At 42.7% G+C, this 15,741-nt stretch overlaps 1 protein-coding gene across 2 annotated transcripts; it reads left to right on the forward strand.

The window, feature by feature from the left end:
* Wdr87 (WD repeat domain 87) lies at nt 1-14,967 on the forward strand. 2 transcript variants are annotated; one of them, XM_071604290.1, is made up of 6 exons: nt 1-185; nt 3,234-3,354; nt 4,693-4,860; nt 5,183-8,067; nt 8,703-8,968; nt 9,333-14,967. In XM_071604290.1, exons 2-6 carry the CDS (start codon nt 3,280-3,282, stop codon nt 14,783-14,785), a joined length of 8,847 nt encoding a protein of 2,948 aa, XP_071460391.1. In that variant the 5' UTR covers nt 1-185; nt 3,234-3,279; the 3' UTR covers nt 14,786-14,967. The 2 variants fall into 2 exon arrangements, with proteins under 2 accessions (XP_071460391.1, XP_071460392.1); XM_071604291.1 differs by lacking the exons at nt 1-185; nt 3,234-3,354 and having other exon boundaries at nt 4,775-4,860; nt 5,161-8,067.
* Nucleotides 14,968-15,741: the final 774 nt, after the last annotated feature.

The following is a 15,741-nucleotide window of genomic DNA, read 5'->3' on the forward strand; positions in this document are numbered from 1 at the left end:
CAGGAGAATCACTTGAACCCACAAACCCCTGGGTTTTGAAGGCCTTTTCTAACTCACTCCCCAGCCCTGTTCCAGAAGTAGGACCCAAAGAAGATACATGGAACAACAAGAACTAAAGGTAGTGACTGCAAATTTGCTATAGAAGACTACTTTCAACTCTGGGGCCTCCAGAAGGAACTAGTGAGGTAAGCCCAAGCTATAGGGCTGGGCTGGCCCATATAGCCATCCACTGATGTTCAAGATCGAAGCAGATCATGCTGTCTCCTTAAATATGGTCTAAATGAGGGCCTGGGTTGTAGCTCAGTGGTGAAGTACTTGCTTAGCACGTGCATTGGGTTCCATCCTCAGCACTGCATATAAATAAATAAATATGAAAGTCCATCAACAACTAAAAAAAATAATTTAAAAAAGACCGTCCAAATGAGTATTGAATGTAGAGATGAAAGGAAAGAAAATGGGGGGAAAATAGGAGCATAGCATTCAGCCTAGAAGAATGGAAAGAGAAAGAAGGAACACTAAAGTCCCCAATTCCCACTGTGAGTGGATTTGGGGGTCAGAGAGCTTCCTTAGTATCCTCTGGCAGAACCTCGTCCTCTTCTAATATAGAATCCAGAATTGTGAAATGGCTCTTAGTCTTGAATCTTCCCTGTGTAGCATCAAATGCATCCAAGTGCATGTTGCTCATGTGTACAATGAAAAGAAGATCAACCACTCAGAATTACTTCAACTAATGAAAGCTATGTGCAGTGATTGCATGCCTATAATCCTGGCAACTTGGGAGTCTGAGGCAGGAGGATTGTAAGTTCAAACCCAGCCTCAGCAACTTAGCAAGACCCTAAGCAACTTAGTGTTGCAAAATGAAAAACAAAAAGCGTTCAGTGATTAAGCAGCCCTGGGTTCAATCCCTGGTACCAAAAAAAAAAAAAAAAAAAAAAACAACTAAGGAACCACGCATGGTGGTGTACACCCATAATCAGTTACTCAAGAAGCTGAGGCTTCAAAACCAGCCTTAGCAATTTAGCAAGACTATGTCTCAAAATAAAAGGGCTGGGATATATCTTAGTAGCAGAGCATTTGTCTAGCATGCTCAAGGCCCTGATTCAATCTCCAGTACCACTACCACCAAAATAATAACAACAATGATGTAATAAACGTGAAGTTTTTTTTGTGGGCTCTACCACTCTATACATGCAAGATGATGATAGTAGTTTATTTTTTTTAGTAAAGGTCAATGGACCTTTATTTTAATTATTTATTTATATGTGGTGTTAAGAATCGAACCCAGTGCCTTACACATGCCAGGCAAGCACTCTACCACTGAACCACACCCCCACTCCTGATGGTAAGCTTTGCTTGCTGCTTTCCCCCAAATCCCATCATCTAGTCTCTGTGCAACACAAACCAAGGCTTAAGTCATACCAGGGGATGGGTCGTACTGACTTTGCTTTGGGAGGCCCAGGCCATACTGATTGAGAATTCTTAATACATTAAAAACAGTAACATCACATGTGAGGGTGCAAAAGATCCGCAGCAGAGCTTGTTGAAACCCAGATTGTTGGGCCCTACTCTCAGAGTTTTCAATTCAATAGTTCTGGAGTTTGGCTCAATAATTTGTATTTCTAACAAGTACTCAGGTGATACTGATGCTGCTGGCCAGGGAACACACTTTAGGAATCATTTCTCTAAACTGCTGATGTTTTCTTGATCTAGCAGGCAAGGTTGACCTCCATTGCCCTCTGCTGGCCAGACTATAAACTCAACTGTTTTGTTTCCAGAGGAACAAAGTAGGAAAGGAAATGAGTAGTCATCTGTCTCAGGACTAGGTCAGCCTAAAACCAGCAATTGTCATTGTTCTGCATCAGGGTATATTTAAAGGGGTTTTACATGAATAATCCTATTTGATCTTTGCACCCATTCTGCAAAGTATTAAAGATTGGCATTTTCATTTCACTAATGAAAAAAAGGAAACCCATTGTCACACCAGTATGACAAACTGCTTGACAGAAGGCATTGTTAGAAGTGAGATTTATTCACAATCCAACTATGAAACATAGAAGTTTGTCCTCACAGTGGCCAAAGAGAAGTGAACAGGGAAGCGGGCAATGAACAGATTATCTTCTATAAGGAATTATTACGTGAATGGGGGCTGGGGCTCAGTGGTAGAGCACTTACCTAGCACATGTGAGGCACTGGGTTTGATCCTCGGCACCACATAAAATTAAATAAAGGTTTGTGTCCAATTACAACTTAATAATAATAATAATAAATAAATAAATGCTGTTGCTGATTTAAGAGAGGCGAGTAGGGGAAAAAAATTTATTATTCCAGGTGTCCCCTACCTCTACTTCCTCTTTCAGTAGTTAAGACTTGAATGTCTATAGAATTACCTAGAGAGATTTTTACAGATGAAGTTTCCTGGATTTTACCTTATGGTTCTGATTCAGACAGGGGCCCAGGAATTTGCATTATAGTTTTGTTTCTTTCTTTGTTTTGTTTTTGAATCCAGGGGTGCTTTACCACTGAGCTACATCACCAGTCCTTTTAAAATTTTATTTTAAGATAGGGTTCTCATTAAGTTGCCTAGATTGGCAGAGGATTGTAATCCTCCTGCTTCAGCCTCCCAAGTTGCTGGGATAAGAATCTGTATTTGGGGGGCTGGGATTGTAGCTCAGCGCACATGCGAAGCACTGGGTTCGATCTTCAGCACCACATAAAAATAAATAAATAAAAATAAAGGTATTGTGTCCAACTACAACTAAAAAACAATATTTTTTTTAAAAGAATCTGTAATTGAAGATGTTGCTCCCTCTGACAGGAATCCTGGTGCAGGAGATCCAGAGACCACACTTTGAAAACCCCATAGTCCTCACAAAATGCTCTCCTGATACACCACAACCAGCAAAGAACCATCATTTGCCTGTGAAGGTGTTTTTTTCCTAGCCCCTCTTCTAAGTTTGTTTCCTTTGCTTAGAATATCCTAGATAAGAAAACGCTAAGATTCAATCCCAACTCCTTTATTTATCCTCTCCAAGAGTCAGTTTTCTCACCTGTAAAATGGGGTAATACCTACCTCACTGAAGCATAATGAAGATTAAATGAGAAGATATGTCTCGCGCATAGTTTCTGACATTCACAAGGTGTATAAGAAACCCATGTTCAAAGTTCTTGCTTTCTGATGCCTAGGTTCCTTGAAAAGTAACTGTGATTCAAAACCTTCTTTTGGATTCCCACAGATTTTTAAGCAACAATCCTAAAGAGGACCAAGGGGAAATCTAAGTGATGTCGTCCCCCCGACTCATTCCCACATGGAAGGATTTTAAAAACGCTGTAAATGACATCATAGAAGAAAAAAAGGTAATGTGGCATAAACATGCTATTGGCTAGCCTCTATCTTAACAGTAATAAGCACTTCAGAAGAGTCATAGACTCTCCATGAAAGCAAGAAGTAAACAGAGTAGACCATCAAGAGAGCTGTCCCCTTAAGAGGAAGTGGGCCATCAATTCTAAATAAGTTTACAGACTTCTTTTTTTTTTTTTTTTAATATTTTTTAGTTGTAGTTGGACACAATACCTTTATTGCATTCATTTATTTTTAGGTGGTGCTGAGGATCAAACCCAGGGCCCCACATGTGCTAAGCAAGTGTTCCACTGCTGAGTCACAATCCCAGCCCCAAGTTTACAGACTTCTTAAAAGCATATTTTTAAAAAAATATTTATTTTTTGGTTTTAGGTGGACACAATATCTTTATTTTATTTTTATGTGGTGCTGAGGATCGAACCCAGTGCCTTGCTCATGCCAAGCGACCATGCTGCCACTTGAGCCACATCCCCAGCCCCTTAAAAGGACATTTTGATGTGGGAAGTGAATACTTTGAAGCATTGTCACGGGAACCAACCCTCTGGGAAGAGAGAGATCCTAAAAGGAAGTGCTAGAAAGAACATTTGTCAACCTCAGTTTTGCTATTGCTGGCTGTGTACAAATGGATCCCAGGTGTACATTTCACAGCTCATGTTCTATCACTATAATACATATCATATATGTGCTATTCTTCTGCCAAGATAGGTTGTCCTAAAAAGTCTTATTTGTGCATTTTTAAGATTTAATAACTTAGAGCTGCATTGATTTTGGGGACACTGTAATATTACACATGGCTATAAGGTGATGTACTTACTTGGGTAATTTGTTAGATGTTATGCCTTTAATGACACATGTACTTTTGTGAGGACAGGTGTAGCTAATTTCAGGTTGGGAAGAACATAGTTTTTCCTTGTGCTCACACTATAAAATCTGCTCATACAGGACCTAGAGGAGTCTGGTTCCTTCATGTGTTAGGAGATCCGTTACACTCTTGTGAACTGGAGATGTCCTCTAAGTGCTAAGATGTACACATGTAGATGTGGCAGGAGTTAGGAGGGGCAGGATAAATTATTTGGGGAATTGATTTGTGACATTTTTTTTGCATTATTTAGAATTAAATACAGGGCCACTCTATTATTTTAATTTTGAGACACATCTCACTAGGTTGCCAAGACTGGACTAAAACTTGTGATCCTTCTGCCTCAGACTTCCTAGTCACTAGGATTATGGGACTGTGCCAACGTGCCTAGTCAATGTGATTTTTTTGACAATTTATGTAGTGCGTAGTGTGTGCCCTGGCCTCTTTGTTAATGCCATCTCTCTCTCCCCTATAGCCTTCAGATGACTCAAATAAAGAAATAATTGTGCTGAGTGACCGGTCCCAGACACTGTTTAAAGAATCTCGTTATCCTCAAAATATGCCAGTTGTATGTCATTACTTCACTGAGGCCTACTTCTTTGCCTCCCTCTCTTGGGTGACATCCTACACAAAAGAAATACAGGTAAAACTGCGTTTCTTCTCCTTAGTCTATTTTTCAAGGGACCATGCCCAGATAGCTTTCAATCTTAAATATGATTAGACCCATGATTCCCCTTTCATCCTTCCTCCAATTACAGTCTCCATGTTGAGTAAACTTCTGGGGTCCTCTAAATAGGCTAAGTATAGGAAAAGGAGCCCAAGCTTCCCACCTCTCCCTAGTTTCACCTACCATCACCATGGATAAAATTCCTCCTTAGCAAAAGAACAGGGAAAAGTAGCTGAATATCTGGGCCTTTCCTCCTTTCTTATCATTTCTAGGCAGTTTCCATCTTATTATCTTCTAGGCTGTAGTATGGATGAAGAGCAAATCTGAGGACATGGTTGAGAAAAAAACATTCTCCATGACTGAGCGACTGCCACCCATTCAGTCAATGGTCCACGCAGGTTCCTTTCATATCCTCGTGGTCTACTGTGGTGACCTGCTCCTGCGGCTTTTTGGAGACCACTTTCGGGCATTCAAGCCACTAGTCATAGTGCCCTGTCGCTTCAATATCAACTGCCTCTGCTATGACCCAGAAGTGAAAATGCTTCTGTCTGGCATCCTGGGAGGTGTGGTCACCTGGGTCATTGAACAAAGTGGCAAGGGCCTCCAAATAGCCAACATGTTTTCCATGCCTGGTGACGAGGTTGTCCAGAACATCGTGCTGAATGGCCCCAACGGCTCCCTCCTAGCTCTGTGTGAGACTGTAGTGAGGGTCCTTGAGCACCAGGGCCAAGGCCAGCTGGGAGAGGCAAAGAAGTTCCTATCCAGCAGTGGCTCCTCTATCACCTGCTGCTTCACCTGTATTGATCAGGGCTTTCTCTATGCTGGAAACAAGAGTGGGGAAATCCAGGTATGGAGCCTCACTCGAAGCCATCCCCTCCACAGTTTCAAGGCCCATTCCTCATTAGTGGTATGTATTCACAGCCGGCCAGAGGCCCACACCCTGCTAACAGCTGGCAGAGAAGGCACAATCAAGGAGTGGAACCTGACTTCAGGTAACCTGCTTCGGCGACTAGAACTTGGTGAGGAGCTGTATGACCTCCAGTTCATTGATGACACTACTTTCTTCTGCCAAACTACCCATAGTTTTTCATTGCGCCGTCTGCCTTTCTTCTATACCCTCTTCAACGTCTGTGGTTCTACTCCACAGCAGGTGCGTCGAATCTGCTGTGGAGAAAACTGGTTCCGGATCTTGTGTACTACAGAGGATGGCCTGTTGCGCTTTGTGTCCCCACTAACAGGGGAGCTTCTGATTCTCACCTGGCCCTTCTCAATCTTGGACAATGCTGTGGATTGGGCCTATGATTCAGGAAAAGAGGAGCTCTTTGTGGCAACAGGTGGCTCAGAGGTGCTAGTATTTGACACAACCCGCTGCCCTTGCCCAGCTAAGTATCTTTTAGGCACATCACCAGATTCTCATGACTTTGTACAATGTCTGGCTTATGGGCATTTCCACCTGGGGCGGGGGCTAGAAGGACTGATATTCTCTGGGCACCAGAGTGGTATGATAAGAGTGCTCTCCCAGCACAGCTGTGCCCGAGTAGAGAAATTAGTGCATTTTGGGGCTGTACTGGCACTTTCTACAATGTCTGGAGGGATTCTTGCTAGCCGAGAAAACACTTTGCTCTGTTCCTATGGAATGGATGACTATATACACCTGTCAGAAGCTGTGTTATCTGAGATCAGAGTACAACTTCGGCCCCTTGCCAGCATTCTCAGTAGCTGTCACCTAAAACACCTGATACTATTGCCTAAGTCTGTGGGTGCCATCACAGACACCAGCTGCCTGCGTCTCTGGAAGTTCCATGATTTTCTGTCTTCTGTGTCACAGGAAAGCTCAAAGTTCATTGAGACTTTGCCTCTGCACCAATGTGCCATCACATCCTTTGATGTCTGCTTGCCCTTGAGTCTTTTTGTCACAGGTGGTATTGATGGCTCTGTCCGGATATGGGACTTTCATGGTAGACTCATAGCCATGCTGGACTCTTCACTGCACTTTGGCCCACTCTGCTTTGCTAATGATCGGGGTGACCTGCTTGTGACTTTCAACCAGAGTCTGTATCTGGTATCTTGCTTAAAACTGCTTCCCTCGTCTGTGCTGTCCCGCCTTTCCTTTATGACTATGACAGATGAAGTACTAGAAGCCCCTAAGCCTTTTATACCAGGCTTTTTCTTCTCCTTTGAGACCATGTTTGTGCCCAAGTATATCTACCATGTTCGTAGAAAACAGGAATTGGTGGGTCTGAAGACTCTTGTCAATAAGCGGGCCATTGCCTTTGACCATTCTGTGCCACATGTCATAGAAGAAGATAAAAATGGAGGCCCTGTATTACTGCGCACCACCACACATGATACTTTGGAAAAGACGGGAACCGACGGGACAGAGATGAAAAAACCTCACCATACCCATTACGTGGCTCCTCCCCAGTTACAGCTGACTTACTGGGATGGACTCAACCCTTATCAGATATTGCGATGCTACTTTGGTCATGGGAGGAAATGGCTTCTTGCCCCTGATTGCTACATCCCCAACTCAGTGATCCGTGCCCGTCTATGGCCAGAAGGATGTCCAATATACTTACAGTGCAATCTGCACTCACCCATGCGGGAATTGGAATGGGAAAAGTCCGAACCATTCTTCTTTTGGCATGGCAGGGGAAGAGCTGTAAGTGATCTAGGAGAATTTGCACAGGAGGAGGATGAAAGCCTTATAAAATCAAGAATAATCAGGGATATAAACGAGGGTCTTCTTGCAGATGCAGCAAATCGCAGTTGGCTGGGAAGAAAAATGAGTGAAATGAATGAAATAGCTGTTAGTAGCCTGATTGAGACAATCCTTGGTGTTATGATCCATGCTGTCCCACTGAAGTACCAATGCTGCATTGGTGCACTAGGGCAAATCTTTGCCTCTTATCAGGTGTCTCCACCCCTGCGCTCTGAGACAGCCCGTCGTCTACTGGATGATACGACCAATTCTAACCCGTTGATCCAAGAATTAGCCTGGGAAGGGTTGAAGCGTCTAGGAATGATTACTCATCTTTTTGCCTTGCCTCTGGCTCAAGGATTAATGGATAAGGACCAAAGAGTGAGGAGCAAGGCACTAAGTCTTATGGCCGATACTGGAATCCACACTAAGACCTCACTCTTAAACTTGATCCAGAAAGAAGAAACTTACAGGGATATGCAGTAAGTTTTTTGTGCCTTCCTCAATTATTTACTACTACTACTGCTACTAGTATTATTTTCAGTCTGGGGGTTGAACCCAGGGCCAGTGAACTAATCCCCAGCCCTTTTATTTTATTTTGAGATGGGGTCTTGCTAAGTTACTGAGGCTGGTCTCAAACTTTTGATCCTCCTACCTCATCCTCCCAAGTTGGGGTTTTAGACGTACACCACCACATTTCTATTTTATTTTCCCCTTCCCACATTTCCCCTTCCTTTTCATTGCTAGAGTTTCCTCATCCCTGTTTATTAGCGCTTCCTGATCTTTCTTCTCTTTATAACCTTTTTCTATTCTTAGACCATCTTCTTCTTCATTTCTTTGCCTATTTTTGTCTGTCCTCTACTCCCTTCAAGTTTCACTTTCTATTTTTTTCTGCTCCTGAAAGAGCCCTCATATAGATCCCTCCAGTCACTGCCATCTTGGCTTCCTAAACTTTTTTTTTTTTTTTTCTTTTTGGCCTTCATTTACATCTACCTACACTCTCTCTTGTGTGGTCACTTCGCCAAGCCCCCTGACTGTTCCACAGCAGTTCTTTCCTCCCTATTTTCCTTCTTATTCTTGATTCAGTAAAGTTCTTCCTCTCCTTTGACTTTCATAGGCAAGAGATGGTTGGGGAGGAATCCCTGGATCTTCTGCTGGGGATGCGACCCTCAGATCTCCAAATCCTTCACACTCAAGTGGAGCAGCGACTAAATGAAAATCTGACCTTGGCAAAAGGAGATAAAAAGCCTGATTTTTCTTTGGATGTCTCAAGGATTTCTGAAAAAATATACCCTCCTACACAACATCTTTCATTTTCTGAAGAATATGAATTCAAGCCCAGCAAAGGTCCAAAACGGAGCCGAGGAGGAGGCAGAAAGCAGAGTATGTACAGGGTGATCGGTTCCAAGCCTTGGGGTCTCCAAGAGGCAGGGTAGTTAGGGATATGATGGGTCAAGAGATAATAGGTGGGAAGAGAGAAAAATGAAAAGATCTTTCCTAGAAGAGAATTCTCTTTGGAAGAATCCACCCAAACCCAGGAAGACTCCAAGGCCTATCTCTCTAGGATTGTAGGATATGCTGAGAATATAGCAAGAAGAATGCTTTTTCCCCCCTTCCCTTTAAAGGCCTAGCCTTCTCTCTTGCTACTACTTCTATAGGAATTCCTCTTAGCTCACATTAGATTTGGGAAGAGTTTCATTTAGCTTCCTATACTTTTCTTACCTCCATCTCCTGATTTTCCTTGCAGCCCGAAAATGGTTGCGAAGTCTCAGAAGGATGAAAGAGGGAGACACTAAACAGATTGGCATAGAGCCAGGTCCTGTAGAGGGTGAAAGTGAAGAGGTACCAGTTGAGATAGAGGACATAATTTCCAGGTCTTCAACTGTCAGTTTAATAAAAGGCTCAAGAGAGGCTGAACTTTCAGATAGAGATTCCTCAAAGGAACACATTGCTCTGACCCTGAAGATGCTGAAGAAAACACGTGTCAAAAGAGGCAAGAAAGCAACAGCTCAGAAAACCACAAAAGTGCACAAGAAGAAAAGATCAGAACCTGAAGAGTTCATCGAGAAACCTCTACATCCTGTCGTGGAAAAACAAGTTGTAAAAAAAGTTAAAGTCTCTGGGCGGGGTTCTTCTGGAGTGGCTGGCCAGAGGGTTATCCCTGGAGATATCTCCACATGGCGGGATGACTTGTGTCGTCTTATGACCCTGAGGATATCTGGTTCCCAAACAAAAATGTCAGAAGATCTAAACAGGGAGTTAGTGACTGTGGCTCAGGAGATGCTGGCAGATCGGCGACCTAGCTGGGAACTCTTTCAGAAGATCTGCCCAGTGCTGAAGAAAGAAAGCGAGGAAGTACTTGAGGATGAGGACTGGGACGAAGTCTGGCCAGAGGAAAGAACAATTTCTATCCATGAAGAAGCAATTAGAGAAGACATGGTAATTAGAGGTAAGGAAGAGATATCAAAGGAACAAGAAGAAGAGCAAAAGGAAGAAAAGGACATGCAAGGCTTGGAAGAAGTGATAACAAAAAAAGGCAAAAAGAAGAAAGTTTTATTTTTAGAATCAGGTGACCTAGTCAAGGGAAAACCAAAGTCAAAGAAAGAAGAAAAGAAACCCGAAAAAAAACCCTCTAAGAAGGTATCTAGGCAAGAGAAGAAAGAAAGTCAGGAAGAAAAGAAAGTAAGTAAAAAAGAGAGGGAAATGATCAAAGAAGAGAGAGAGGTAATTGAACAAATTAGGAAAAGGGCTAAACCCAAAAAGGAAGTGGTTAAGCCAGAAGAAAAAAAAGATAAGGTTGAGAGGAAGCTGTCATGGCAGGAATGGAAGAAATCCTGGGATCAGTGGAGACAGGCCTACAATGAGAGGAAGATACCCTGGGATGAATGGAAGCAAGAATGGGACAGTAGCCATGTTCAGGAAGAGGAGGATGAAGGGGAGCTAATGCCAGATGAGGAAACACAGAAGGGGAAGAAGAAGAAGCTGACATGGGATGAGTGGAGGCAGATATGGGAAAGATTGATGCCATCCAAATCCAAGGATGAGAAAGAATGGACCCTGGAGGAAGAAGTATCTGAGGAGTCGGAAGAAGAAGAGTTGGTCACAGCAGAGCAGAGACAGATCCAGGAAGAACAGAAACAAGCCAGGATAAACAAGGAACATGCCAAAGATGAAAGAAAACGAGCCAAAGAAGAGAGAAAATTAGCAAAAGAAGAAGAGAAACTTGCACAAGAAGAGAGAAAACTGGCTCAGGAAGAGAGAAAACTTGCCCAAGAATATCTGAAAGCGTTCCTGAGAGATGGGAAAATGGCCCAGGGAGAGGGGACATTTGCCTATAAAGAGGAAAAACTGGCTGAAAGGGAAGAGAACCTAAACCAGGAAGCAGAACGAGTAGCCCAGAAAAAGAAGAAACTGGCCAAGAAATCAGAGAAAATAGCTCAACAAGAGGAGAAACTAGCCAAGAAAGCAGAGAAAATAGCTGATACAAAAAATGTATTGGGCAAGAAAATGGACATACTAACCTATAAGGAAACAAGTCTAGAAGGGCAAGAAAAGGAGGTGGGCAAAGAATTGAAGGGACTAGCATGGAACATGGAAGAACTGGCTAGAAAAGAAATTCCACTGATTGAGGAAGAAGGAAGACTGGTTGAAGAAAAGAAGAAACTGGATCAGGAGGAGGAGACACTGGCCTCACACGAGGGGAATCTGATTATGGAAGAGGATAAGCTGGCTCAGGAAGAAGAGCTGCTGATCCAGGAAGAGGATAAGTTGGCCCAGGACAAGGAAAAAATGCCTGAGAAAGAGAAAGACCTGGCCAAGAGAAGGGAGAAACTGATGCAGAGCAAAGAGAAACTGGCCCAGGAATGGCAAACACTGAACCATAACAAGGAAGAACTTGCACAGAATAAGAAGAGACTGGTCCAGAAAGAGGAGAACCTCACCGAAGAAAAGAAGAAATTGGCTCAGGAAAAAGAAAAATTGGCTCAGAGGAAAAATAATTTCCTCCATATTAAAGAAAAAATTTCCCAGGGGAGAGAGCAATTAGCTCAATTAAAGATTAAGATGGATGTGTACAAGGAGAAAATAGTTCAGGGAGAGCAGAGGCTGAAAAAGGAGCAGGAGGCAGTGGCCCGGAAGAAGGAAAAACTGGCTGCTAGAGAGAAGAAACTGATTCAAACAGATGCAATTTTGGGTGAAAAACAGGTGAAATTAGCCCAGGAAAAGATGCAGCTGGCTGAGGAGAAGAAGGCAATGTTTCAAGAGAAGAAGCTGCTCAGAGAAGAGCAGGATATTGCTAAGGAAGAAAAGGCATTGAACACAGAAATGCAGAAGGTAGTCCAAGAGAGGACAAGGTTGAATGAGATAGAAATGCTCTCCACAAAGGGAGAAATCCCTGAACAGGCAAAACTGACTGAGCTTGAAATGGCACAAATGAAGAAGAAACTGTCACTAGAGGAGAAGATACTAATCTATGAAGATAGGATTTTGGCTACAGAGAAAAGGAACATTGCCAAAGAAAAACTGGAATATACTAGAGGGCAGAGACTACATGCTGAAGAAGAAAGGAAGTTAGCCAAAGCGTTAAGGAAAGAAAAGAAGGATATTTCCAAGCAAACAAGAAAAGTCAGCAGAATCTTAAAGGATCTTCAAAAACTTATCAGTGATGAAAGGCAACTAACCCAGGAAAAAATAAAGTTGACCAAGTTAAAGAGGTCACTCTTTGTTAAGGAGAGCATGTTGAGCACGGAACAGAAGAAACTTGATAGCAAAGAGTGGGATTTTTCTAAGGAACATGAAGAAATGACCACAGATGAGAAGCAACTGGCTAAGAAACAGAGAAAACTGGCCAAGGAAATGAGAAAAGTGAGAAAACTAGAGAAAAGAGTGGCTGAAGAAGAAAGAAGATTAGCCAGGGAACATAGAGAAATCGCACAGGCTGAAGACAGGGAAGAAATAATAGAGGATATAAAAGAAGAAATTGCACTCCTTAAAGAAGAGAGGAGAAAGAGAAAACAGGTAAAGGGAGTTGTTACCCCAAAGGAACAGGTTTATGGTCAAACAGATGAGGTGGAAAGTGAAGAGATATTTTCTAAAGAAATAGAAAACCTATTAGATGAAGTAGAGCAAGAGAGTTTATCTGAGGCAGAGGAGAAAAAAGGAGAGGAGGAAGAGGAAGAAAAAGAAGAGGAAGAGGAGGAGGAAGAGGAGGAGGAGGAAGAAGGAGAGGAAGAGGAGAAGCTAAAGGAGGTGGAGGAGATGGAAGAGGAGGAGGAGGAGAAGGAAAAGAAGAGGAAGAAGATGAAGGAGATGAAAAAGAAGGAGGAGGAGCAGGAGGAGGAGGAGGGAGGGTTTGAGGAGGAAGAAGAAAGCATGAGTGAGGAAGAAAAGGAAGAAGAAAGCATGAGTGAGGAAGAAAAGGAAGAAGAAAGCAAGAGTAAGACAGAAGAGGTAGAAAAAAAGAGATCACTGGAAGAAGTGGTGAAGAAAAAAGAGATCTTAAAAAGAGAACTACTACTTAAGTTACAAAAAGAAAGAGGAAAGCAACTACTAGGAAGGAAAATTATCCTTTCTGTAGTACAAGGTGTCCCTCTAGACAAAGGCAGTGCTATGAAGTTGGATGTTCTCAAAAGCCCTTCTAGGAAAAGCATCTCAGAAGCTCTGGAGATGGGAGAGAAGATACCCACACCACCGTTGGTAAAACAGATATCCTTGGGAGAAAATGCCACAAGACCTTCCAGAAAAATCCCTTCCAGAAAAAGCATCTCAGAAGCTCTGGAGATGGGAGAGAAGATACCAGAACCACTGTTGGAAAAACAGATATCCTTGGGAACAGTACTCAAGACATCTAGAACATTCCCAAAGATAAAGGTGATAGATGAAGAAAAAGAACTGTTACCAATATATAAGCCCACATCTCTATATGTTTTAGATAAAACTTTGGAGTCCCCAAAACAGGACATAAAGACACCACTCAAGCCCCACATATTTAAAGAGACCCTGGAAGCTCAGAAACGCAAACTACTACGTACCAAGTGGAAGTGGTTTTTGCAGCGTCATCCATCTCTCATTGGAAAGACTAAGGTACAATTTTCTCTCGCTCAAATCCTGGCTGGGAAATATCCAGAGGCAAGCCTCTCAGATGTAGAGTGGATCCACAATGTTCTAGAACAGATGGAAGCAGGAGAAGAGCTTTCCAGGGATAGTTTCCATAGACTGTGTCAGCTCCTCAAAGACCTCACCTCAAAGGGAGACTTAGAATGGCTGCATCAGGCAAAACTTGAAGCCATTGTGTACACTCACAAGCAGGCCATGGAATCACGAAGCACAGGGACCTTAAAATCCAGTAGGGAGTTCATGAGTCAAAAACGCCTAAAAGTGATTCCTCCTATAAAAAAAAAGGAAAAGGAGAGTTGGCTAGAACCTTTGGCTGTCCCCACACCAAAGCCCCCATTAGTGACCAAGAGGTTTATAGACCCAAAGGCTATAAATTGGCATCTTCTGGGGGAGCCTTACAGAAATAGACGAATACAGCAGTTATCAGATGCTCTCAAAGAGATGGAGACACAACACTTTTATCCTACCACAAAAGACATTTTTCTGGATCCCCATGCCTCTGTGGAAAAACAAACCCTGGCACTAATATTTCAAAAGGATTTATGGGATATTAAGGGTAAGGGCAGGTTTCCCAAATTGCCCAAGTTGGAGAAGAAGACACAGCCCATCTCTAAAAAAAAGGAAGAAGAGGTACCTCGATGGGAGACATTTGTGGCCATGTACCATGTTTTGCGGATGCTTCAGCAGCGATATGCCAGTGATACAACTGCATGGATGAAAGAGTTCCACCAGCTCATGGACCTGTACCAGCTTAAGTCCCCCCAAATCCAGAGGCTGCTACAAGAGCTGCTTCTGAGAGAGGAACCTCAATCCCAAGACATCATTTACAAAGAGGCCCTAAAGGCCATGGATCTAGTACCTGGGGAGCGGTTATTCTATTGCTTGGTTTGTGGGGGCTCTCACACCCAAAGAAGACCTCTTAAGTTCCAGGGTGTAATACCCCTCCCTGGACAGAATAATGTGCATACTATCCTTTCCATAGGCATTGCCCAGTATGGAATCTTAGAACTTGCCTGGAAGAGCCTGCCCCAGGCTGATATTCACCTGACCAAGGAATTGCCCTACATCTTTACTCCCACTCTCTAATTCAGGACTGGCTGGATGTCAGAACTTTTCATTCTCATCTGGAGAAATGCCTGGTAATCAGAATATAGACCCTCAATGCTAGGGCCCATAAAGATTTAGAACCAGGTCAAAGCCCTTTCCAACCCAGATCTGGAAACTAGTTTCTATATGGGAAATAAAGAGGAGATTCTTATTTGCCACAAGTGATTTGATGTGTTCCTTTCGTCCAAGCTTTGTTTCTCTAGGAAGGTTTATCAGACGTACTTCTAAAAATAGGAAAACTCAGAATCCAGTGGTGCTCACCCTGTGTAGTCGTGGAGGCAGAAGAGTCTTTCCTTGTCCTCTTCCTTCTTGGCCTCCCATCCACCATCTTCTTACAAAAACTGTATGATGGAAAGTACCTGTCACAAAAATGAATGTATATTTGCATTGATATAAGAAGTATTGATATAGTGGAAAAATAATGGATTTTAGAATCAGACGACCTAGCATTCTGCCCCTTAGTATTTGGGGGCCTGTGGTGGGAGCTGACTCTTATTCGCCCAGTCATAGCTCTGCATGCTGTTGGCTTGAGTCCCTAATAACTGAGTGTTGAGGAAATAAAGGAAAAAATTTCATCAAGATCTAACCTTACTGTCTGGTGACTTCACTATTGGATCACATTAAGGGGTGAGGCCATTTGACATTAAAACAGAAAGAAAAGGAGGGAAGCCTATGCCTTTCACTTCCTTTTTTTTTCCCCCTTTCACTTTTTTTTTTTTTTACTACCAACTGGACATGGGGTTTGAGAGAATGATATGATGAGAATTAATCTACATCTAGGTGAAGACTAAGTGTAGGTTCAAATAGGTCCACAGTTGTGGACCAGAACTATCAGACAGGATTTTTAAATAACTTGTAAAAATGATGCATGCAGGCATACATACAGATATCAAAACAAATATAAAACCTGAGGCATATTTGAAAAGAACCAAATA

This window comes from Marmota flaviventris, chromosome 18, assembly GCF_047511675.1.
Source record: "Marmota flaviventris isolate mMarFla1 chromosome 18, mMarFla1.hap1, whole genome shotgun sequence".
NCBI classification, from domain to species: Eukaryota; Metazoa; Chordata; class Mammalia; order Rodentia; family Sciuridae; genus Marmota; species Marmota flaviventris.